This window comes from Myotis daubentonii, chromosome 2, assembly GCF_963259705.1.
Source record: "Myotis daubentonii chromosome 2, mMyoDau2.1, whole genome shotgun sequence".
In the NCBI taxonomy this organism is placed as follows: Eukaryota; Metazoa; Chordata; class Mammalia; order Chiroptera; family Vespertilionidae; genus Myotis; species Myotis daubentonii.
Window position 1 is genome coordinate 13,079,230 of NC_081841.1, and position 26,613 is coordinate 13,105,842.

Below are 26,613 nucleotides of genomic sequence, written 5' to 3' on the forward strand. Positions count from 1 at the left end.
CCATAAACCAAACCACCTCAAAATCAAAAGTGAAAGGTAACTTTTACCAGGTTCCCTCTCCGCTCCCCTGCCCTGGCGCCAAGGTCACCACTAGGGAGCCAAAGGCCAGGCTCAATGAGGGAGAAAGGAAACTAGCACAAATTACCAAAGGGTCCAGGGTGACCCAGAAACAACCACGTGGCATACCAAGACAAAACGCGCTCTTGCTAGACACGGGCTGGACATGAAGCTACTGTCTCTCACCACCAAGTCCTCACCCCCTGCTCTGTGACGCTGGGGCTGGGGTTCTGAAAACCATACTCTCCTTTGCCATCGGGCTCCCTGGCAGGCTCCACCAAGGAGATGCAATTGAATGCAAAGGAGGAAAAGGACTACGCCTGTCAGCATCCCCCAGCAGCTGGTGCCCGTGTCCAGAGCAGGACCCTTTACTCTCCTTTTCTGGTCACTACAGCTCAAGTGGGGGGCTGGGGCAGTGGCTACTGAGTGGCCTGCGGCTGAGATCACTGAGTGATTTCAAAAGTGAGATGCGTCACCTCCAGCCTGGAGCGCCCCGTCTCCCCAGCAACAGCCAGGCAGCACTCTCTCCTCAGAATCTGGGCCCCAGCCCCTGAGAACCCCTCTTCCTCCAGCTCCTAGATGTCCAAAACCCCAACCTCTTTCCTTTGTCACTCCAGCCCGAGCTCAGGTAGCCTCTTCCCACTATTACGGCCTTCCTTTCTTACCTTTTCAATCCTCCAACGTCTGCTTCACCACGTCCTCACAGGAAATTCTCTGCCAAAAGGGTTCGTGATTTCCCTTACCCTGACTGGGCACCAACTAATACATCACTTGGCAGCAAGAATGGGCTGTATCTCACCCACCGAACCCGTCTCACTAACCCATCTAAAGTACTTGTCACTTTCTGTTCATCAGGTCCACTTACAGTGTCATCAATATATTGGATCAGTAGGATGTGCTGTGCAGAACAGAGGATAGGACACAGGCAAGACTGATGGTGGACTGTCAGCTATGCCAGGACTAGCAAGCTGCTCCTGGTAATCTTTGCAAACTGGCTCAGAGGTGAAGGATCTGCCAGACCAAAGGTTTCATAACAGAAGCCAGGGCTCTGTTGGTTATTCTCAATGAAGATGCCATATCTTGAACAGCAGCTGAAACTGAAATCACCTCTTCATGAGGTTTACAATACTCCAAAGTCACTCTGTAAAATACACTTGCCTTCTGCACAGGCCACACAGGCAAGTTCAATGGGGATAGAAGAGGTATCTCCATGCCTTTGTGTTCTCAAGTCTTTTGTGAGGACACTAATTTCTGAAATTCCCCCAGGGATGCAGTATTCCTTTTGTTTATTATCTTGGTAGGGAGGAGAAATCCCACTGGCTTCCACTTAGCCCTTCCTACCAAGATAGCCTTACGTCATCAGTCAGAGGGCCAATGTGGGGAGTCAGCCAGATGCCAAATATGTCTTCTCCAATCATGAATTCAAGAACTAAGAAAATAACCAGAGCACGGTCTGCAGACTATTACACCCACTGTAATTCTGAACATTAGCCAAAATTCCATTTTTCACCTGACAACCATAGGCTCAGGCCCACACATGGACTGGTGGGCCACTGTGGCACTTTTGGGTCCTCGGATGTTAATATAAACTCAGAGCCAGTGTCCAGAAATGTCTAAAAAGTCCAGGTACTTTTTTTTTTTTTTTTTAGCTCTGGACACAGTTGCACATGAGCCCCTTTGGAGAAGACGGAGGATTATCTACAGCACATGCCTGTGGCCATGTTTAATGTTCCCTCAGGGAGCATGGCCTCCCCTTTAATCAAGGGGCTCAGAGACTACTTTGGGTCTAGAAACTGAGTTTCCATGGTGATGACTCAAGTCAGGTTCCTGACTCCCAGACCAGAAGTTTTCCCCTTATAGAAATACACAAAGGAAGAATATTAACCTTTAAAAAGGCCGTCCATCTAATTCATCCCAATGGAGACTGTGATCAACTAGCTACGATCAAAGATCCTTCCAGGATAAAACATTTTTTTAAGATGTTTTGCTGGGGTCCAACCCCAGCAGGTCCAGGGGTCCCCAAAGGTGTGGACGGAGTCGGCGAAGAAGGAAGGACACGGAGACAGTGTTCAGTTGATCAGCAGCCTAGCCAGGATCTCCAGCCAGGATCTCCAGCCAAGTTCTGGTCTGGATCTCCAGAGGGGTTCTGCTTCGGATCTCCAGCCAGGTTCTGTGGCCATGTTCCCTCGCTAGGTTCTCCAGCCAGGTTCTGTCCAGGTTCTCCAGCCAGGTTCAGTCACCAGGTTCTAGTCAGGTTCTCTTGCCAATTTCTGTAGTCAGGTTCAGTCCAGGATCTTTTGCCATGTTCTCTCCAGCGAAGTTCTTCTGTCTGTAGGTTCTGTGTAGGTTCTGTCTTCTTGGCTCTCTTCTAAGTTCTGTCTCTCTCTGTCTTGTTATATCTGTATTTATACCAGTTGACTCAATCCTATCAATCTCTATTACAAAGGTTAGGGCGTTTCTTATCTCCATTCCAGGGAGTAAAGATTATGCAGCTTAAGCATGATTGTTCGTAGTTAAAATGATTAATTACCCGCCTGGCACTTAGTTAAAAGGTTTTATTCCCTCCCTAACTTCAGGGGAAAATCCCTACCTGGGGAAACAACCTTTCTCGGAGAGGTGACCTTGGTTAAAACACAGCGCCAAGAAGGTGAGCAAACATATTAAGAACCATATGCCATATATGCCAGGTCCCTTGAAACAGCAAGCATGGACTGGCTCCCGGCAATGTTTAAAATTGATTTTTAGAGAGAAAGAAAATGAGGGGGAGAGAGAAAGAAACATCAATGTGAGAGCAAAACATGGATCGGCTGCCTCCTGCATGCCCCCTACGGGGATGGAGCCCAAAACCCAGGCCTATGCCCTGACAGGAAATCAAACTGGCAACCTTGCAGTGATGGGACAATGCCCAACCAATGGAGCCACACCAGCCAGGGCCGGGATAAAACATTTACTGCCTCCTCACCCTGCTGCCCATGACAGTAAGTGTACCCACCTTGTCTCACATGTTAAGTTCTACCACCACTTGGCCTCTGCTCCTAAGGGCCCATCTCAGGGACAGCTTCTCCCACTGTCATAGCCATCTTATGGGGGAAGCCACCTCAGAGCTTATCAGAGATACTAGTACTCCCTCTTCTGTTTCTCAATGGAGCAGGTCACACTTCAGAGATTCATACCGGCATTCCTACCCCCTTAAGCCTTTGGGTCCCCTTCCTCTCCGTTATACCAGGGAAGCTCTGTCATAACTTCCCTGGTTAGAGTGCAAGCTCATTCTGTTTCATCAACTGAGTTAACTGAACTGTCCCAGCCGGGCACCTAAGTTATTAAACCTAGAATCTCCATTAGATAATAAATCCAGTCAAATTCAATAGATACTCCTTCCCCCTTGGTTGCACACCCTTAGAATCCATTCCCAGACACATTCCCTCGGTGTCTGGTCATACAGCCTACAAAACTCTGCAGTTGTTTTGTAGTCTAAACTCGCTCCTCCCAGGTCAGACTGTGCACTTGTCCCTTTGGGGAGCACTGGGGTCTGACTCTATTTGTGGGTCTAGCGGCAAATGGGTGACTAGAGTGAGTCTGGAGGAGGACAGCTGTACCCTAACAAGGCAACCACCGCAATTCCATGCCTCCCACCCTACTGGCCTACCCCCTTTCTCAACGGCACTGCCAGGAAGACAGAAAGTTCCGGGACGGCAAAGAAAGTCCACTCCCTGTCATTAGTTTCACCTCGGTTCTAATTTGGGCCGGTCTCGTGCTCTTGAGAGAGGAAATAGGAAACATAAGCGGCCACATCAGCTGTCTCTAATCTCACCAGGGACTAAACAGCCACAAAAGCCTCCCTGCAATATGGAACTGAATCTAAAACTCTGCCAGAGAAACCCTTGAGTTTACCACAGTTTTAACGCCCTAATAGAATAACCAAATGCAGTGAGACGGGAAAGTCACAGCCCACCTTGACTTCTGGCCTCCCTAACGAAGTCAAGAGTAAAGGGAGGTAAGGACACAAATAGGTCGGCTTTTTTTTTTTATTCAAAGGTATCCTATCTAATAAAACAGAAACATGGTAATTGGCATACGACCGCTACCCTTCCCATTGGCTAATCAGTGAGATATGCAAATTAACTGACAGCCAAGATGGCGGCCGGCAGCCAGGCAGCTGGAAACTAACATGAGGCTTGCTTGCTTTAGTGACAGAGGAAGCCAAAGCTTTCCCGCCTGCCTTGCCGGCCTCTCAGTTGCACTCTAAGCAACTATGTTACAAAAAATAGAAGCTAAACAAAACCCCCGGCTTTAGCCAGCAGGATCACAACATTGTTTCAAATACAGAAGGGTAAACAAAGGCCAGAAACCTGCTTTCAGCAGTGCAAGTCTCATAGCTGGAGCCGAGCCTCAGAGCTAAAGCTGGCCCAGAATGAAAAAAAAAAGGAAAAAAGGAGCGGTTGGGAGCTTCAGTCACCCGCCAGCCTGAAAACGGCCCTCAGCCCCTCACCCAGGCTGGCCAGGCATCCCAGTGGGGACCCCCACCCTGAAGGGCGTGTGACCAGCTGCAAACAGCCATCATCCCCTCACCCAGGCTGGTCAGGCACCACAGTGGGGACCCCCACCCTGAAGGGCGTGTGACCAGCTGCAAACAGCCATCATCCCCTCACCCAGGCTGGTCAGGCACCACAGTGGGGACCCCCACCCTGATCCAGAACACCCTTCAGGGCAAACCAGCTGGCCCCCACCCGTGCACCAGGCTTCTATCCTACATAGTAAAAGGGTAATATGCCTCCCAGCACCGGGATCAGTGGAGCCGCGAGGCCTCCCAGCACTGGGATCAGCGGAGCAGCAAGGCCTCCCGGTACCGGGATCAGCGTGACAGGGGGCAGCGACCAAACCCCCCTGATCGGCCCTGCTCTGTGTGTGACAAGGTGCGGCGCCCCAATCCCCCCCGCCCCCCCACGGGCCCTGCTCTGTGTGTGACGGGGTAGAGCCATAACCTCCCCATCGGCCCTGCCCTGAGTGTGACAGTGGCGGCGCCCCAACCCCCTGATCCGCCCTGCTCTGTGTGTGACAGGGGGCGGTGCCCCAACTCCCCTATTGGCCCTACTCTGTGAGTGATACAGGGGAGCTCCTCAACCCCCTGATCAGCCCTGCTCTGTGTGTGACAGGGGGGAGCTCCCCAACCCCCTGATCGACCCTGCTCTGAGCCCGACCAGGGGCTGCACCTAGGGATTGGGCCTGCCCTCTGCCACCCGGGAGCAGGCCTAAGCCAGCAGGGCATTATCTCCCGAGGGGTCCCAGATTGCGAGAGGGCACAGGCCGGGCTGAGGGACCCCCTCTCCCCCCCAAGTGCACAAATTTTTGTGCACCGGGCCTCTAGTATATATATAAGCAACCAACTATGTGAATAATTTTAAGGGTCTAGAAAGGATGAGATTTAAGTATAGTTTAATTGTACCTGTTGGTTAAAGTTACAAATTCAAGATCTCTATGATCAGTTACGTGGGCCTCTGTGCCAAAAAGAGAAGCATGAGTGTGTGTGTGTGTGAGGGAGGGAGGGAGGAAGGGAGGGAGGGAGAGAGAGATAAAGGGAGAGAGAGAAGGGATAGACCCCCGGGAAGGGCCAGAACTAAGGCTGGGTTTTGGGTATCAACATCGTCCATTCCACAGCTGTGCCCGGAATCAATCTTAGAAGGAAGACTTGCTTCTATAGTCCAGAGAGCAAAGGAGGAAAGTAGTACTAAAGGACTTGCATTATTTTCTAGTTATATGTGAGCCACTACTCTACAGAGTAAGCTTGCGTGCTAAGCGTGTTTGCTGCAGAGAGAGCATGACCGAAAGCCTAATGGTAAACTGCGTTCTCCGCTATGAAGAGAGTGCTTTCTTTCTGACCATAAACATCATTTGAAAAGTTGTGGAAAGTGCTGTAGAGTTTGAAAAAAAATGTAACAGTGCAATTATTTTTTAATCATCAGCTCGCATACCATCTTATGAAGAAAACCTTTTAAGCCAAAGGAACATTTTCTAAGAGCCATGGAACATGTATTAACTATTTTGGACCAGGCTTAAAAAATACACTGGGCATTTCATTAAAACTGGGTCTCTTTTGTTAGCAAAAAATTAGCTTCTTTTACCAATGGAGAGGTGTTCAAGGAGAAAGAACGTCCAAGGTTAACCCCGTGGTTCTCAAAATAACCTCAAGTGAGATCACCTGCTCACAGGCATGGACTCAAATTCTTGGTCATGGCATCAATAAATATGTTTGAGGGTGGGCCACTCGTCACTAATATTTCCCCCACTTTGGAGATGGTTAAAGAGATAAATCTTCAGTTGACATTTTAAAACTGACAGACCCTTGCAGAGTGGTATACTGTTGAGTGACATCTCTCTTACCAAAGCTGGCCCAACACTTGGCCCTCACACAAGCATGTCAGAAAAAAAGAAAAAGAAAAAAAGAGGAACTAACCATCGGCAACCACAACTAAACGTACAGTTGGATAACTTCAGATTTCAAACCTGCTTTCTTCTATCTCAGTTACCACCAACACCTGTAGCCTCCTGCCTGTGAACTTGCTAATGTCTGAACCCTTATCAGACTGAACATCCGCACTGATTCAGAGCCTGTCTGCTTCACACTAGGTCTGTAGACCCTTCCTGAACGAACCAGACAGACCGGATTTCTCTCTGACTTCTTTCAAGTCCAGGTCCCAGGAGGCGGGCTGCCTCCAAACCAGTTACGTGCCTGTGGTTGCTCTTTGGGGGGAGATGGCTTTCCTCTGCCTCTCCTGTTTATCACTGTATTCTGTGCCTTCCTATTTAAAACCAAGTATCTGTACAGAATACCTAAATCTTTCCATCAGTTTATACTACTATGATCTCCATCTTATCAATAACTATCACTTTAATTAAAAGAAACCTTATCCAGCCCTGACCGGGTGGCTCAATTGTATGTCCCATACACCAAAATCGCTGCAGGCTCGATTCCGGGTCAGGGCACATACTGAGGTTTCAGGTTTGATCCCCAGTCCGGTGCATGTTTCTCTCTCACATCAATGTTTCTCTCTCTCTCTTCCTCTCCCTCTCCTGTCCTCTCTCTAGAATCAATGTAAAACTATCCTTGGGTGAGGAAAAGGATGGGAGGGAGGGAGGGAGGGAGGGAGGGAGGGAGGAGCCCTAGCCATTTGGCTTAGTGGATAGAGCGTCGGCCTGTGGACTTAAGGGTCCTGGGTTCGATTCCAATCAAGAGCATGTACCTTGGTTACAGGTTCCCTGGCCTTGGTCGGGGTGTGTGTAGGAGGCAACCAATCGATGTGTGTCTCTCACATGGATGTTTCTGTCTCTCCCTCTCCCTTCCACTCTCTCTAATAATCAATGGAAAAATATCCTTGAGTGGGAATTAACAAAAACAATAAATTTAAAAAGAAAGAAACTTTATCCAAAGTTACTATATCAAATATAAACCACTACTTTTTTCTTCCTCAGTAATACATGATAGTCAAAATGTTTTATTCACTTATTTGCTCAGTTTCTGAGTTGTATAAAAAAGCTATCTGAAGTGACCTTAAAAAGGGTTTCAAAGGTAAAATAATGGAGCCATGGCACGGATCCATTGTGTGCACTCTCAGGAACAAATACAGATGACAAATGTGAGACAGAGTTCCCTCCCCCACACCCAATTAGCATCTCCTAACTCATTCTGGCTATAGCCTGCCTTAAAATGCACAAAGTTCACTTCCCTAGCTTTCCAGACCTAACATAGTTATGTGGCAAGAGAGAGAGAGAGAGAGAGAGAGAGAGAGAGAGAGAGAGAGAGAGATTTATTTTTTTATTCATCAAGAAAAATATTCTAAATCTAGAGCTATTCTTATTAGCAATGATCTAAGAAGCTGAAAACCAGCCTGCAGTCTTTTCTTTTTCCATATTTGCAGTGCCACCAACTTAGTTTATTTGTAAACAGTAAAAATTTAATATGGAAGCCTCTGGAGACTTTGAGCGTAGCTAACTATCTACTTTTAGTTGCCATTCATCGTAATCTTTCGGAATAAGTTTGTTAATTGACAATACGGACTTCCAGTCACACCACAGTTCTCCAGATAAAGTATAATTATTTAACTTTCTTTATAATGTTTTTATGACGGCTCCTGCTTTCTAGGGTGCTTCTGATCAAGTCTACCAAACAATTACATTTGATTTAGGATCGAATTAATGTTTTATCGTGGACTGTTTCGGCCTATACGCAAACCTCATTCATTTCTTCCCAATGTCAAAACTTCTTTGGAGAGTCATCTTTAAATCTCTTCCTTGGATGAGCCCCTTGGCAATATCGGTCCCCTTCTTTCTTCTAGAATGTATTACTGGAGAACTTGAGTAGCATTCACTCCTTGTATGGGGCTAATGGATCAGAGCTGAATTACCATTTCCCTGCCCCTCTACTGCTCTCCTAAGAAGCACATGGGGTTGGGGTTATTTCATCACTGGCTGTGAAAGTAAATTTTGCCATAAGTCAGTCAGGAATGTTCTCTCCGCCTCCTTACCTAAAGAACCCCTGCTATTCCCTGATGGTATCACTTTTCCAGAACCTGGACCACATGCAGCTTTTTTCTCACATCCGAGTCTCCAAACAGGAGATGGAGCCAGCATGCTCCTCAACCTCCCCACAGAGCTCTCTCACTCGGGGCCAATTCCGCCTTCACTCAAAACCTCTCCCCTTGGGCGCCGGAGCCTGCTACAAACAGCCCCAACGCACTGAAGACCTTGGCTTTCTTTCTGAGCATCATGATCATCCAATCGACCTCTTGCCTCGCATTTCACTGACTTCCTCTATCCCAACCATTTTAATTGCTGCTCTAATAACTTACTCCCACGGCTGCTCAGTGGAGCTTGGTTCCTGGAACTACTTCACCTCTGACATTTCAGAGGAGAAAAATCCCACTCCCTAAGGGGGGGGAAAGTCTTCCTTCCGCTGTTCCCAGTCCCAAGACGCCCGCTGTCTTGTTGCAACTTCACCTCCAGTCCCTACACACACACACACACACACACACACACACACACACACACACACACACGTGCGCGCGCGCGCCATTCATGAGCCCCTGTGGGCGTCCCTCCCCGTCTCTCTAGCTCATGCCTTGTAGTCAAGCATTTCAGCAACATTTGCTGGTCTCTATCCCTGGAGGAAGCCACCCATCTACTTTATCTCTTCAAGGTCATATTCCGCTGGGTCCTGCCCAAGGAAAATCTAACCGTGTACGGACGGACACCCTCTGGGACTGTGCAATCTCTATGAAGGCAAGGCCCTCCAGGCAACAGGTCTTCTGCCATCAGGTATTCATGGCGAAGGCTCTGCTAAATCTTCTCAACACCAATTAAACCACCCAATCGTTCTCTAGCATTTACAGGGGGGCAGCAAAGCATATGCCAAGTATTACACTAGGACACAGAACTACACCAATAACCATCATAACCCTCGAGCAGTCACTTAAGCGCTCTCTGCCTCATTCCTCATTTGCAAAATGAAACAGCATTACTGTCCCCATCGGACTGCCATGGGTACGGAATGAGATAATGTACCTGAAGTGCTAGAGTCGCTATACAGCTCACAGCCCTCAATCAAGAGGAGCTACTAACTGCAGAGGATGACGGTAAAGATGAAGATGGCTGCCCTGCACAGTTAGTGCTATTCTAATTTTGCAGATAAGAATACCAAGGGCACAGCTAGTAAATGGCAGCAGGTCTCTCTGCTCCCCAAATGCACGCTTTTCCAATGCTACCCCGCCCCATCCTCCACACCCTGCCCGCTACTTCACAGAGGATGGGTCCATCAGACACCCTCAGGTTCGTGACGAGGAACAGAGGGCTGATATAAGATACAGAAATTAATAAAGGAGTCCAAGGAAACTCAAGACTAGAGATTCGTAATTTCATTTTTTTAAAAAGACAGAGCTTCAGCGTGTTTTATGTTAACTCGTTCCAAGATAATTTTCTCTTCAGCTGCCACTTTCCGTAAGAATAAAATTGCTTTGTCAAGAAAGGAACCTTAATGAAATGTCACTTTACAAGTTTTAAGTGAAAGAAGCACTTGAGTTATCTTGCTTACAGTGAGTGGCTATGGTCTTTTCCTTTTAACAGCAGCTACTAAGTCTGAGTCAACTTGTTTAATAGCATTTCTTATTTGAAGCATACTGATAACATTTTTATAACTACTGCTTAAAATTTTAAGTTGAGAGTTTTTTTAATAACATGAAAATTGGCCTACATGGAGAACATGCTTTGCTTCTGCCTGCCCAGATGTAATTGCCCCCATTCTGGTAACGGCATCCCAATTTTTCTTTGGAGTGGGAACTGCCACTCTCTCACTTTTTGGCCAAATAGTCATGTGGAGCTAATGGCACTGATTGGCTGCAGCAGTGGGCACATGACCTAGGCCTGGCCAATGAGAAGCTCACGTTCCCTGGCCCACTGACTATTTCAGAAAGAGGCACAGGACCCCAGTCCTGGCCAGGGAGAGCCTCGCCCTAGAACTTTTCATCAAACCACAGGAAAAGAGAAGCCCTCTTCCCACAGGAATCATTAAGCTGATAAGATATAAACTGGCATCTCCATCACCACTTGGGGAAAGCTGCCTATGCGTGGAGCCAAAAACAGGAAGGCGGAGATGAGAGCATTCGTACCTGTCATTTGATTACCTGAACCCAGCTGATTAGGCCAAACCCCTGGAGCTTTTCCGTTACACGTGCCAATAAATTCCTTTTTGTTTGTTTGTTTAAGCCAGTTTAAGCTGGGCCTCTGCCATCTCCAGCCAAAAATATCCCAACACAACCTGTTTGTGCCAAAGAGCTAAGATCATTCACTGCAATTTTAAAAAGCATGGCTGATCTTGGCAGGTTTGTGAAAGCAGCCAAATGTCATCACACTGAAGCCACTTCTGTTTTGTTCTGCATGTTACTGCCCTGTGATTTAATTTTAAAGAGACAGAGGGAGAGAGAAAAAGGAAGGCTCACTCCAGGATATGCATGCAAGTCTGTCTTAAGGCGATTAAATTTCATATATCTTCACCCATGCATTCCTCCTTATCTCGAGTTTCTAAGGTTAATCTACATTTTTAATCCTTGTCCCCTGTTCTAATACCTATTTCCATCATTTATTTTCTCCCTCACCACAGATAACTCCCTCCCCAAACCAACCTCAGCTTTTCTGACTCAACTGGTTTCAACCCTTTAGCCTAAAAGTACACCTACATATCCTCCACGCAAAAATTAAATAAAAGAGTAACAGACTTCAATGTACCAGATCATATATACACACAATCAGGCAGAATTAGAAAAAATGGAATAGTGTAAACTATTAATGATGGTTGTCTCTGGTGGTAGAATAGCAGCTGATTTTTTCTTTTAACTTTTCTGCCAGCCAGCATGGCTAGGTGGTTGAGCATCAACCTTTGAACCAGGAGGTCATGGTTCAATTCCTGGTCAGGACACATGCCCAGGTCTCGGGCTTGATCCCCAGCAGTGGGCATGCAGGAGGCAGCCGATAGATCAATGATTCTCTCTCATCATTGATGTTTCTATCTCTCTCTCTCCCTCTCCCTCTCTTTCTAAAAATAAATTTTTTAAAAAAATCTGTTGGGGGGGGGGTCATAATCACATTCTTCAAATAGCACTTTAGTCATAAACCAAATGATAATCTTGATTTGTACATAGTACAGAAAGTATTTCCGTGTCTCTTTGGCCATACCTACATATATCTAAAGGTCATAATCATGAAATGAGTGTGTTCCTTAGAAAGAGTTTAGCAAATCATAATATTAAATACTTACACATCTTTAGCCGCTCCTGCAGGGCCTGGGGAGGAGGGGGGGGAAGATAGGTTTGTATTAGTGAGATAGATAGTATTGCCACAAAAATTTTCAGCCCCCCAAAAGAATTTAAGCCCAATACCCAAATAAAATAATATTCTATGAGACGACTTCAGAATATGGTGTTTTAAACGATTATTTCAGGAAAAGGAGGACAAGACAATCATAAAATTCAAATCCTAAATTTAGAATTTATCCTGCCCATGTTTAACAATTCCTATATATTACAGGGTGGTGGTTCTGAAGGGATTTTTACAGATCACCTCATCCAATCTTCTCGTTTTACAGAGAAAGAAACAGATGGATTTGAGAAATATTTTCCTTTCTAAGCCACAGCCCTTCTAAGCTGGTGTCTATCTGGCATTGTTGTATGTCACACTCTGCATTACTCACAAAGTAAAGCACAGTCAGGAGCCAAAAAGAAGGTGAGGTCCTATGTGACGTAGGACATGTCAAGGACACCAGCCCAGCTCCAGAGGAGTTACATACATTTATAAGCGTGCTCCCACTTGCCATGGAGCCCTCTTGTTCCTGCTTCCCCCTGACATGCCAGAAACAACCCATCTCTCTGGACCCCAATCTTATCACTCATCACAGGTTCTCCGCCCACAACATGGCCTCCACACTTCCTTCCCCTAGTATCCTTACCTAGCGACCCAGAGCTTGGTTCCAACTTTACTATCCACGTAACAGTCAGTGTCCTTCAACCTCTCAAAACCTCACTTCCCTCAGGTGTCAAATGAGGGTAATAAGAGTAGCTTCCTCAAAGGTTATGAAGATTAAAAACAAAAAAACTATACATGTAGACAGAGCACAAAGTCTGGCCATAAAAATATCTCAGTTGTTATTATTAACAGTCACATTCCACTTAATATCTCGATTTCCATATCTATGAAATGGAAATGAAAATAACTTCTGCACAAGTCACAGAAACATCAAAACGAAGGAAGATGTGCTACAGAGTAAGCGAGTGAGTCTGCAGGAAAAGTTATTGCCAAGACTGCAGGAACTATGCTCTGGGGTTACTAATTTAGGATTGTCCTACTGCAAACTCCCTGCAGAGCACACAGATAACCAAGACTGTGTCTCAAACAAATACTTTTAAGGCTCTGACCAAACCTCAATTTTGTCACAAACGTAGTTCCTTTCTTCAGGGAAGGGTAATATTTCTGTGCCACAACTATCACTTATATAAATAAAAAGTGCTTTGGCATCTGAGATCATAAAACTAAAAAATCCTAAAACTTAAAAAAAAAAAAAAAAAAACATCTTCACATAAGAAACACTGCCAACAGCAGCGTAACTTGAGAGAGAGAAAAATAAAGGATTAGTGCCACCAAAAAACCGTGAAAATGAACATTTTATTTCAAAGTCAAAACGAGTATGAGAATCTGGAAGACAGTCCAGAATTAAAATACTACCCTATTTTCTCATTTTTATTTTCATGGAAAAGGGTAGGGAATTGAGGGTTTGGGTGTGGTCAGGAAAAGGGAGAACCAATGTATCAGAAACTTGATTCTGTGAAGTGTTACAGGGAAAAGAAGGCCGAGACCATCACGTGGACCGTGAGTCCATTCGGCAATGAAGGGCCACCTAGGACAGCCCACAGGGAGAATGGAGGGGACAGACGCCACCCGCTCCATCTCAGCAGGGGCAGTAGGGTGGCAGGAAAAGAATACCATGGAATCGGAAGGCAGAAGGCTCCAGTCAAGTCCTTGTTCCAATATTTGTCCAACAGCCAATAAATCACTGTGTTTCAGTGTCTAACGCGGGGGGTGGGGGGTGGGAGGGGGTGGGATAAAGGCCGCTGAGAAGACGGCTCAATAACATGTGTGAAATTAGTTTCAAAACAGCACCATGTTGTCTAATCAGCACTTATTTTAATCAGCCACCAGGAAACCTCCATCCACTTCACCTGATTGCACCAGCTCTGGGCACCCAGGGGCCTCTTCCCAGCTGGGTTCACCATCTCCCTTCCCAGCAGGCCAAAGCAGATGCCTGGAGTTACCTCCCCAAAGGAAGTCAGAGATCATTTCTTTGTTCTCAAATGCCCCTTATTTACATCACCATCTATTTAATAATGGAAAGAAGGGCAAAGAAGTCAGAAACACTACTTCAAGGGCATACACATAATTGTAATACGTGCTCGGTTTTTGTTTTTGTTTTTTTTTAGGGAAGGAAATGTGCAAGGTAACATGGTATTTTAAGTTTACAAGGGCAGGTAGAACATGACCAACCCCCCCCCCCACCTCCCCAACCCCCACACACACACACAACTTCTCAGTAAAAAAATTTAAAAAAAAGTAATCGTTGGGAAAAAATTGCAATTGTTGGAAACCCCCAGCAAAACTCTCAGAATATCTAGGAATATAAAATGTGAAATATCTTTGTGCAGTAAAAGTATGAAATCAAAAAATTATTATAAATATAAGAATACATATCATTTCCCTCACTGCAACATTTTAATCACACTTCACCAAAATATTGATCATCCTTAACTAGATGAAGGTCTCTAATTTATGCAAAAAGTACTTTGGTTAGAACTATTGTGTGTATGGTTCCCGTGATTTGTCATTTATTAAACAAATATTTACAGTGGTGTGGCCACCTCTTTCCAGGCCCCGGGGGGGGGGGGGGGGGGGGGGAGAAGAGCAATCATCCCTGTCAGTGCCACTTCATTTCCTGCCAAAATGACTCTACTTTTTAAAGGTAGCCTTGGTGCATTAGCATAATGGCCTTAGGAGAAATAGAGGTGAAACAAGGTAGCCATGTTTCTTGTGGAATAAAAGCACCACAAAACAAACAGACTATTATTTTTTGTGGGTCAAAGAGTTAATGACTATTTTCCAACGGTGTAAAGGATCAGCATAATTTTAAATATCTTCCTAAAAAGTAGAAGGGGGGGGGGAGGTTTGCTTTCATAAAAGTATCTATCACATGCAGTTCTAGTGACAAAAAGGAATTGTAAATGGTTACAATAAACCAGTAAATTTAAACTGGGAAGTAAAATACCTTTCTGAGTTCAGAGAGCCTTTCTAACAAATTAGAAAATCTGAGGATGGGGCTGTGGACATCCCCCCCCCCAAAAAAATGTGCAAGTAACCTGGGGACACAATGCTTGTGACTGGGCATCTGCCGGCACCGAGCCCTGAAACCTATGGTGACTGACCCTGCGTGGAGTTAGGTCAGACCTGACTCCAACTGTAGGACACCCAGCTGGTGTCCGGGAAGCAGAGAGCTGGGTGCTAGCAGGAGGAAAAGACCTCTCAGGTATTCTTCAGGTTTTACAAAATATTTTATAAAAAATTGGCCTCCTAATAAATGAGATTCTGAGCCACCTTGAAGTGCTTTATGAATCATACCAGGATGGAATGGTGCTGTATGCACTTCAACCAGTAATTATTTACATTCCAGGTGTAGAGTTTTTAACAATATTTTTCGTATATTCTAATCTTGTCCCATTCCCAAACAACGGCAGAAAAGCCTCCTGTATTAGTTTCCTATGGTTGCTGTAACAGATCACCGCAAACTGGGTGGTCCCTGGTTATGCTCTCGAAGTTCGGGAGGCCGGAAGGACAAAATCAGGGTCTCAGGTCCACACTCTCTCCGGGGGCCTTCGGGAAGATGCCATCCCTGCCTCTTGGCATCTGTGGCAGTGGGCATTCCTCGACACTGACGTTCTTCAGCTTAGGCCAGTGGTCGGCAAACTGCGGCTCAAGAGCCACATGCGGCTCTTTGGCCCCTTGAGTGTGGCTCTTCCACAAAATACCGACTTCTGCGCATGGGCCACAAAGTTTCAATCACACTATACATGCACGCCCACACATGGTATTTTGTGGAGGAGCCACACTCAAAGGGCCAAAGAGCCGCATGTGGCTCGAGAGCCACAGTTTGCCAACCACTGGCTTAGGCCACTTTACTCTGCTCATACTCATACCACCTTCTCCTCTCTCTGTCTTCTCCTCTTCAGTTTCTCATAAGAACACGTATCATTGGATATAGAGCCTACCCAGATAACCTAATATGACCGTCTCATCTCAAAATCTTTAACTTAATTACATCTCAAAGGTCCTTTTACCAAATAAGAGAGCATTCACACTGAAGGATTAGTACATGGACATCACTTTTTAAGTTATCACCCTACCCGCTACCCCTTCTTATCCCTGCCCGCCCCACTCCAAAAATACTTATCTTTGTAAAAGAAAGACCACATACATTTTCACTTTTGAAAAGGCAGTCTAATTAATGCCTTTTTTTCATCACTACTCTATATGCACTTTATAAAGTTGATGTAATATACTGGAAATATTCACACAAGTAAATGAACTGTTAAATTATATTTCATTAAATCATATTTCTTCTTTCATACTAAGTGGTGATCATTTAAACACACACACCAAAAACTAAAATTATATACATAAAGAATTTCTAAAAAGTACTAAAGATTTATGTCTTCTTTCGCCATAAATTATCAGAAACATAATAATAATAATAAAAATGTGCAGGAATGTTTTCATCTTTATTTGCTTTACAAAAGAGCCCCTCTGAGAACTGCAGAACATGACTGCAGAAAAATAAACAAAATCCTCTTTAATTCTGACAGCTTGCTAGGTCTCCTCTGACCCACAATAGTTCTAAAACTATGTCATAGTCTCAGTTTGGCCCAAAGAAGTAGAACAACAGCTCTTCAGTTTATCCAAAGCAATGTTTATTTTTCAAGAAGCCAACAAAAGACACAGATTCATTTCTTCAATGGAGAAAACACATCAGGTCAATGTGTCCTGGAAATACAAAATTATGTTAATGAATGTAGAAGCGCTTACAGAAAATCTCTTGCTTACAAGTTTTCCTGAGTAGTCACACCTTAGGTAAGTAAAAATTAATAAAGAAAGGTGGCCATGTATGACCTAACCGGTTTGGCTCGGTGGATAGAGCGTCGGCCTGCGGACTGAAGGGTCCTGGGTTCGATTCTGGTCAAGCGCATGTACCTTGGTTGCGGGCACATCCCCAGTGGGGGGTGTGCAGGAGGCAGCTGATCAATGTTTCTCTCTCATCGATGTTTCTAACTCTCTATCCCTCTCTCTTCCTCTCTGTAAAAAATCAGTAAAATATATTTAAAAAAAAAAAAAGAAAGAAAGAAAGGTGGCCATGTAAGTACAGACCTAAGGTAACGCATTGACATTTAGCTGCTATAATTTAAGCCATGTCTATAGTGAGCTAGAAGCGGCTCATGGCAGAACTGAGTAATTTACTTAGGTCACCTTTATGAACCATTCACGTGGTTTCAAGGTCAATTCTGGGGATTGGAACAAGTGAACTTCCTGATTCTGAAGGACCAGTCGTGATGCCTGGGTGAGGTATTTCCACTCTCTTGTTGTTCACCATCACTTGAAAGGAGGTACATTCGAGAGGATATTGATCACCTACCTCTTCCTACCTCCCTTTTAGAGGTAGTAAGTAGCATCTCCTTCCAGTTCCCAGGCTTTAACAGTTTGGGTTCATGTTTACTTCCCCTTCCTCCTTCCTCCCTGACAGAAAGTCCACCCTCAGCCTGGCTCTGTCCTCCAGGGGTCTCTGGCATCAACACCTCCACCACCCCAGACCCTCCTCGCTGCACTGATCCCAGAGAACAGCTTTCATTTATGTCACCCTATATGCTCACTCTCTCCTTCTACACCAGCTGTGAATGTCTTTCCCGATATTAACAGATAGCATTTGAGTACTTAACAATATACAAAGTGCTTTACATACATTAACTCAGTTCATCTTGACTCACTTCCATAGTTACTCCCCCATTTTACAGTTGAAGAAACTATGGTACCAACAGTTTAAGCAAGTTGCCCAAGGGCATGCAGCTGATCAATGACGAAAGCAGGATTTGCTATGATAAAATGAAAAAAGCCTCTGTCCTCCTCACCCTCATCCTGACCACTCTTACCTCCTTCCAAACACCCTGTAATCAATACGCACTACTAAAGCCAGGCAGGCCAGACTTCTCGCCGCCTTGAAATGCACCGGGCCCATCTCCGTCCCCCTGATTTCATACAGCTCTAAGAATGCCCTTGTTTCTGTTTCTGCTATTCCAATTCTTACCTATTCTTCAAAGTCACATAAGTCAACTTCTTCCAAGGAGGCCTCCCAAATGTTTTATTTTGTTCTCTCAACTGCCATATCCGTCACGGGGTCCCCACACATTTTAGGACTTAATTTTGCATCATCTTTCTCCCCCACTTCTCCCCAGTACACTCATTCATTCAATAACAACAAATTTCTGAGGGTTAAAAAATTCCTTTGAAAGTTGGTTTGTTGGTCTGGAGCAGGGGTGGGGAACGTCCAGCCCAAGAGCCATGTAAGGTTCCCGAAGTCATTTGGTCTGGCCCTGCCAAGGCATTAGGGGCGAGTTAGTTAAATGTTGGACCAAAATATAGCAGGTTAATTATTAAGTTGATAATTTTCTATGGCCCAAGAATGATGCTATAAATATCCAAATAGCCCTTGGCAGAAAAAAGGTTCCCCCTCCCCCTCCCTGGTCTAAAGGCTGAGGGAACAGCTATGCACAGGAGGCAGGAGGCTCTCCCAAGGCCAACATCTGAACACAAGAGACAATAAATAGCAGCTCTCCAGCGGAGACGGTTTCAGAGAGAAAACAAGCGAGTTCAGCAGGTTTAAGAAAAGAAAGGAGGATGGTGGGGCTGGGGCCTAAGTGAGCTGAGCAGCACAAGATAAGAGGACTTCTTGATGATATCAACAAAACTGTATAGTATTTCCACCGCTGTTCAGCCTGGACTAATGCACAGTGGCAGCAATACTACCAAAGCATTTCTAGATATCAATTAAGGCTGGACTGTACAGCTACACCAGAGGAGAATGAAATTATCTAATTGGGGATGAGGATAACTAATCTAAATAATTGGACCCTGCTGGGGTCCAACCCCAGCAGGTCCAGGGGTCCCCAAAGGTGTGGACGGAGTCGGCGAAGAAGGAATGACACGGAGACAGCGTTCAGTTGATCAGCAGCCTAGCCAGGATCTCCAGCCAAGTTCTGGTCTTGATCTCCAGAGAGGCTCTGCTTAGGCTCTCCAGAGAGGTTCTGTCCAGGTACTCCAGTCAGGTTCAGTGTCCAGGTTCCAGTCAGGTTCTCCTGCCAATCTCTGTAGTCAGGTTCAGTCCAGGATCCCTTGCCATGTTCTCCCGCTAGGCTCTGTCTCTAGGCTCCGAGGCCAGTCCCTCTCCAGGATCCTCCGGCATGCTCTCTCCAGCAAAGTTCTTCTGTCTCTAGAGAACGTCCTGTGTAGGTTCTGTGCCTAGGCTCTGTCTCTCTTGGTCCTGTCTTCCAAGCCCTGTGTTCTAAGTTCTGTGTTCTGAGTTCTGTGTTCTAAATTCTGTGTGTTTCTGTCTTGTTACAACTGTATTTATACCAGTTGATTCAATCCTATCAATCTCTATTACAAAGGTTAGTGCGTTTCTTATCTCCATTCCAGGGAGAAAAGATTATGCAGCTTAAGCATGATTGTTCGTAGTTAAAGGGATTAATTACCCGCCTGGCACTTAGTTGAGGGGTTTTATTCCCTCCCTAACTTCAGGGGAAAATCCCTACCTGGGGATTCAACCTTTCTCGGAGAGGTGACCTTGGTTAAAACACAGCACCAAGAAGGTGAGCAAACATATTAAGAACCGTATGCCATATATGCCAGGTCCCTTGAAACAGCAAGGATGGACCGGCTCCCGGCAGGACCCAAGAGAATTATATTAACTCCCTGGGTACAATGATAAAATGGAATAAATAATCATTAAATGCCTCCTCCTCCTCCTCAGACTCTTGTTTTATAACTATCAGAAGAACCATGGTAGAAACATTCTGATAATCAACTGCCCACAAAGTTATGGTTAAGTAGTTGCCAGTCACATACCTCTGGTAGAAAAATTACAACTAGCCCTAGCCGGTTTGTCTCAGTGGATAGAGGGTCGGCCTGCAGGCTGAAAGGTCCCAGGTTCGATTCCAGTCAAGGGCACATGCCCAGGTTGCAGACTCAATCCCCAGTAGGGGGTGTGCAGGAGGCAGCCAATCAATGATTCTCTCATCATTGATGTTTCTATCTCCCTCTCCCTCTCCCTTCCTCTCTGAAATCAATAAAAATATATTTATTTTAAAAAGAAAGAAAAACTAATCAAGTCAATCAACTACCAAGAGCAGAATACTTCTGAAATAACTGTTACTGTCAACAATTTCTACAGCCTTAGTCTGCATGGAAATGGGCTATTGTAGATACTTGGAACCATCCAAACTTTTAAAGGACTTTCTGGTTTACACTACAGACTTGCTTAACAATCTATATGTATAATTATATAAGAGGGAATGACTGTCCTGTTATAAATCATTAGCTCAAATGCAGGCTTGCTCATTTCTCTGCCTGGTTAGAGAATATGTTCAAAGAAAAACAAAGGTATAAAGAATCTGATGGCTGAGGCAGAGAGGTGTGGGTGGGGGTCAGAGAAACACAGAGAAGAGCAAAAGTCCTCTGCCTTATAGTAAATGTTACCCTTTAAAAATGGACTATTTATTCCAGATGTTTCTCTATAGGTTAGAGTCTAGACTCAGTGCAGGAACATGTACGGAATCTTCGCTGAGTAGAAAATACAAATCCTCCCACTTCAGCCCTCAGGAGGGAAAAATCAAATTCCTCCACTGAGAGGAATAAAAATGTACTAAAACTAAATGGCTCCCATGTTCCCATCTAGACTGAAAAGCTGAACTCCTCTGGGATGGAACTATATTATTCAACATCTCCTGGCCACGTGGAGGTTCAATGTGCATTCTATTGGCTTTGCAACTGTTCTCTAATGGTTCATCTTCCTACTTAGTCTATTAACTTCTCAAGAGCAAGAAAGTTTGACTTCATTTTATAACCATCATTGTTGGCTGCCCTGCCCCTGCCCTAAATTCCTAGCAGAGTGCAGTGCTCTGCACAGTGAAGGGTGGGTTTACGTTTGCGCTTGCAGTTAGAAATCTCCTGTGAAGGAAATCTAACCGGAATGATCTAGGGCCTGACTGACCTAGGGGCTGATTTCTTCTGGCCGTTGGCCATTTTACTGCCTATCCGTTTCTCCACATAGTGGACACACAGAATCAAATTTACTCAAGTACACTACTAAATACCAATGTGTCCTATTAACCAATTCCACCAGACAAAAGCCAAGGAAGGCAGTTGTCCAGATAGCTCGGGGAAAGGAGAAACAATGACCTGCTTTCCCTGGATCACTTAGGGAGAAAAACAGGGCTTATAATGGAGATTTCCAGTTCGGGAGCATTATTAGAGTGTACTAACGCTTCCTCTGAAAGTGGATTTGCCATGTTCTTACAGAAAAATATTCAGAGAAAGCCATTTCACCTTCAACATGGTAATATTCCACTACTCTATAATAATTACAGTACAGAGTGCTTTCAATCAGAAACTCAAAAAAAAAGGTGAAATGAAACGGCCGTAGTAACACAACCAACACAGTGCCAAAGTCAAGCTTAACCCGCACTCTCCAGGCTCAAGTTCAGCATCCTTCCTACCATCTCTCTCTGTACTTTTGTTGTTGTGGTTGTTGCTTACGTAAGGCTATTGGATTGTATGACCCTGGGATATTTCGGGGACAACATCAATGTAATGCATTTCATTGTGCTTGGGTTCAGCACTACAAGTTTGCAGCTCAGTCAATAGCATACTTGATGCTAATGTCTAAGTTCACAACAGAAAGAACTGAAGTACCTTTGCACTCTGGTTTATTTTTCTTTTACCTGCCATCTCTCTTCCTGATGCATGTCCTTTCTGAAACTAAAGTCATACCACCAGCTAACAGAAAATTTCAAAAATAACAATGACCCAATCCCCAAGCGAGCCAGCTGGACTCAGCAGGGAAATGTTTGGAGAACGACTTCTCAAAGATAAGGGCAGGTCCCTCAAAGAGGTGATGCAATAACTCCCTGTTCATGATGTGTTCTTCTCCTTAATGTTTCACAGCCTGCACTTGCTATCTTGCTCTGCCCTGAACATGAAGTAATTTTTAGCAAAGAGCAAGCAAGCTACAGGAGAGACTAACATGTTCTTGCATGAGCTGTCCATCATAAACAAAAGTAAGGCTACTCATTAAAATGACATGAGTTTTTCCAATATAACTATACCTCCCTTTATGTAAGAAGGAATGTGCTCCTGGGGGAGGGAGCGAGGGAGGGGGAGGGTGATCAACCAGATATGTGTAAGGAGAATCATATTTTTCCCATTTTCTTACATTACCATTTCAAAGCTACCTTATCATCACTCTGGCTTAGCCATGGGACTCCTCCCTCTATCCTCACACCAGATAAGCAGTTCAGTAATAAAAATGTAAATGAACTCAACTGGCTCCACCTTAAAGGAAATGCTACAAATCATTCTATCAGTTTTTACTATTTTCAATGTTTTTATTGATTTTAGAGAGGAAGGGAGAGGAAGAGAGATAGAAACATCAATGATGAGAGAGAATCATTGATCAGCTGCCTCTTGCACGCCCCCTACTGGGGATTGAAGGCCAAACCCGGCAATGTGTCCTGACTGGGAATCAACCCTGACCTCCTGCTTCATGGATCCACACTCAACTCCTGAGCCACACCTGCCAGGCCAATTTTTTTTTTTTTTTTAATGTGGATAACTGTCCTTAACCCTTTTGTAAAGTAGGGTGTGTGCACATGCAGTGGATTGCATAGGGCCACAGGGCATGTAAATGGAGAAATGTAAATCATGGTGAATGATGTGGCCTTGACATTGTTCCAGGTTTCCAAGCAGAGCTCTCTGGCCACTCTCAGGTGAGAATCCTGTTCTTGCCCTCCTTGGCACAAATTAATCTATGGCACAAGGCACTAATTAACCTACGTCATTGTTATATGAATCGAAAGATTTGTTCCCTGGTGGCTCTCTCTGCACGTCACAAGGATAGGAATTTAATTCCAGACAATAAAAGTTTACCTGCAAGAGATAAACTTTTCAAAAAATCAATACTCGGGTTCATTCACAGCTCTAGGACTAGAATGCCACATACTTTAGTACCTTCTCTTAAAATATCCCATATGTGGGGTCACAGACAAGCAAAGGGGAAAAACAAACTTGGCCAATTACCTGAGCAGATTTCCATATCTGATCCCAGGACAAGAGCATCAAAATAAACTTCAAAATAAATAAACAAATAAAGCGTGGATTTTAAACTGACTCTTCCACCAAGATCTGAGTTAAGGGAAGTGACAGGCCCAAGGTCACAAAGTCATTGACAGGGCACCCATGCCCACACCCACACACCCACCCCCTAGGAAACACTGCAGCATCAGACCGCTGTTTACATTTGCTGGTTGGGTTAGGATGTGGCATCTGATTGATCTCAGCTGAAGGAAATACAAATTCTTTCTCCTAACGGACACTAAAATAGGTCAGCAGGCATTATTCAAAACAGATCCAGGCTCTTAAATCGGGAGGCACTAGCTGGGTTAAAGGAAAGGGTTAAATTTTGGATATAAGTCACTTGATAAAACACACACACACACACACACACACCTGGATGACTGGGGGAAATCTAGACTTCGCCTGCCAATCAACAAAACGAAGTGGTGTAAAAAAAGAAGTTTCAGGATGTGTTTATTTTTTTAATGAAAAATCTAGGAACAGATCACTGCTACTATTAAAACTCTCACATATCTAAAGCTTCCTTTGTCCGGCAGCCTCTCAGAGAAACCCTACAGACAGCCGGGCAGGTCTTAAGCATCAAGACCGACTCGGATGAAATTTTGGAGCCCTGTTTGCAGTTCTAACCCCACTCGCATTCCCCCAGCACCACCCTCAGAAAGTCCAGAATTGCTTTGCTACACTTTCCCAGGTGCAGCGAATGGGTTCCGGATTCCGAGGGGCTGGGGCGAGGCCGGGGTGGGGGGGAGGGGTCCGAGTGTTGGAGCGCAGGGCACGGACACGGACCGCTGCTAGGAACCCTCTCCCCAGGAGAATGCCCAGCCCAGCCACCGCAGGGGACCCCGCCGCCCGCGCTCCCCGCGGTCCCTCCGCAGAATCGCCCTGCAGGCTCTCCTCGACCAGGCGTGACCGCCCCCGCGCGGGGGGACATGCCCTGCTTTCAGCGGTTCCAAAAGCGGGCGGTCTGCTCCGGTCCCGAAAACGGGGACAGGCACAGGGGGTGCATGCCCTCCCTCCCCGGCTCCCCGCCGCCTTTCTCCTGGCCGCTCTGGCCGAGGTGGCCCGCCCGGCTGACTCCCCACCATCTCCCGCGTCGCCGACCCCAGGCTCCTGGCTGCCCGCCGCGCTCACCTGGGCCCGCGCCCGCGCTGGTGGCGGTGGAGTTCCCGCAGCCCATCGCGCCGCTGGCCGGAGAAGCGGCGCTCGCAGCCGGCGGCCGCAGCTCCCGGGGGCGGAGACGGAGGCGGAGGCGGAGGGCGGCGCGTCCCGAGCGGCGGGGGGCGCGCGGGGCCAGGGGGCGCGCGGGGGCCGGCGCCGCCCGCCGCAGACGCGCGCGGGCCAGGGCGCGGCGGAAACCGCCGGGCACCCTGGCCCCCGCCCTGACGGGACCCCGCCGGGCCCACCCGTCACCTCGGCAACAGCGCGCCGGCCAATACGCAGCCTCCTGCGGGCTCCCCGGCCCGGCATTGGTCGTCATTCGGAGGAGGCGGGAGTTTAAATTGGGTTTGGGGGCTAGGGCGAGGCTGACGGGCGTGGCCGGTGCGGAAGCGGGGCTGTGGCCTAGGAGCTCGGGGTGCTCACTTGCTCACCCTGCACAACCTTTCGCCTTCTCTTTTCCTTCCCCACCGGGATGTGGGGAGCAGAGGAAGTGGCAGGGAACACTTGTTTTGCGCGCAGTGGGAGCCCAATAAAATGGCATATAATGTTCAGATCTGAAGCCAAACCGAAATTCATGTATGTTTTAACAGGAGCTAATGCATCTCTGTTCCTGCATCCACACTGATTAATAAAGAACATAATGTTGGTCCAATGTTGGTCATATTAACTTATTCCTCTTTAAAATAAATGCCACCATTTCGATCACCTGGATACAGGACCTCCATTCTAAGTGGCAGAACTGTGAATTTGCATGGCACCTTTCAGTCTAAGAGTTGAGCGAGTGTGAGTGTTACTGGAATCAGATCGTCCAGGCTAAAATTCCTGCTCTGCCCCTCCTGACCTCAGCAAAGTTACTTAACCCATTAGTGTAGCTGCTGTTTTACCTGTGAAATTGCAATAATAATTCAGATACACCGAACACCTAACACGGTGCCTGACACAGTGCCTGATCCTTTAAAAAAAAAAAAAAAAAAAGCCAGCTATTTTTCTTTTTCTTAAATCTATTAGAAATGATTAATAATTCCCTGAAGGTAAGGACTGGCTGATTTATCATAATGTCCTGGCTCATAGTACAGACTCAGCAAATGTTTTGTGAGATGAATTCAAGCCAGGAATTAAATCTCCATTTTAAGCCCATTTAATATTTATAGAGAGCCTAGCCTGTGCCAAGTCCTTTGTTAAAATTAAGTTCCAAGGATACAAACATGTGGGAGCCAGTCTAACCAGGCAGACTGATTATAAACAAATTAATTGCAGTGTAGCAGGAATGCTACCAGAGGAATACAGGGCATTTTGGAAGCCCAGAAGGGACTCTGGTTAAAAGACCTCCTAAAGCCATTCTGTTGTAACTTAGAGAAAGCCTTGAAGCAGAATCAAGGCCCTAGTGGACTGACTGTTCAACATGACCTGCAAGGCAAGAGTGAGGACTGGGTAAACATATCACTCAAGAGCGTCATCCATCATTTGAAAATTAGATACACCTGGGCATGTGCTGAGATGGTAATTCTTGGACAAATAAGGGTGTTTTTGAATTGTTTGACTTCTAGAAGCAGTTTCTCTACCTTGGCCTCCACTATCTTGGTTCAGTGGCTACCCCCATACAAATCCAGAATTAGCAGGGAGGAAGGGGGGAACTATCAAACAGCCAAAAGAAATACTCCTGCTTATTTCTGGACTTAACACTGGACTCCAGCCCTAAGACACTCACCAGAAAGAGAAAAACAGACCCTGGCACCCAGAAACGGGCCTGACACAGCTAGGCCTTCGCGCTCTCCCACTAAACACAGCTGCACAGACACCAATGTCATCAGACAAGGCCACTCTACAACTGGGCTGAAGTGAGGCCAAATAAGACCACTCAGCAATCTTGTCTAAGTCTGACAAAAACAGTGTCACTGGTGAACCACAAAAACACCAAACTCCGCCCAATCCTGGCTAATACGGATGACTGCTACTTGCTTACAGTTACACTTTTAGCTCCATTCCAGTCTTTCTGCCTCATAGATGAGATTTATTAAGACTAGTCCCTGCTTCCTGACCACATCCAATCCAGAAAAAGGTCCTGCTTTCTTCTTTATCTTTTAATATATTTTTATTGATTTCAGAGAGGAAGGGAGAGGGAATTAGAAACATCAATGATGAGAGAAAATCATTGGTCAGCTACCTCCTGCACACCCACAGCTGGGGATCAAACCCACAATCCAGGCATGTGCCCTGACCGGGAATCCAACCATGACCTTCTGGTTCATAGGTCAATGCTCAACCACCGAGCCACGCTGGCCGGGCAAATCCTGCTTTCTTAAACGCCAACCAAAATCATCCAACTCAAACCCCAAGCCTTTACGGTCCTTTCTAACTCCCTGT

At 45.8% G+C, this 26,613-nt stretch overlaps 1 protein-coding gene across 1 annotated transcript in view; it reads right to left on the minus strand.

Annotated features, from left to right (window-relative positions):
* The window catches only part of C2H12orf75 (chromosome 2 C12orf75 homolog), a 36,327-nt gene extending 11,744 nt beyond the window's left edge, over positions 1–24,583 (minus strand). The window contains exons 1-2 of the mRNA XM_059681774.1: positions 24,223–24,583; positions 11,858–11,882 (exon numbers count right to left, since the gene is read on the minus strand). Coding sequence (XP_059537757.1) covers positions 11,858–11,882; positions 24,223–24,568 — 371 coding nt within the window. The 5' untranslated portion in view covers positions 24,569–24,583. The remainder of the gene's footprint in view (positions 1–11,857; positions 11,883–24,222) is intronic.
* Between the last annotated feature and the right edge of the window lie 2,030 nt (positions 24,584–26,613).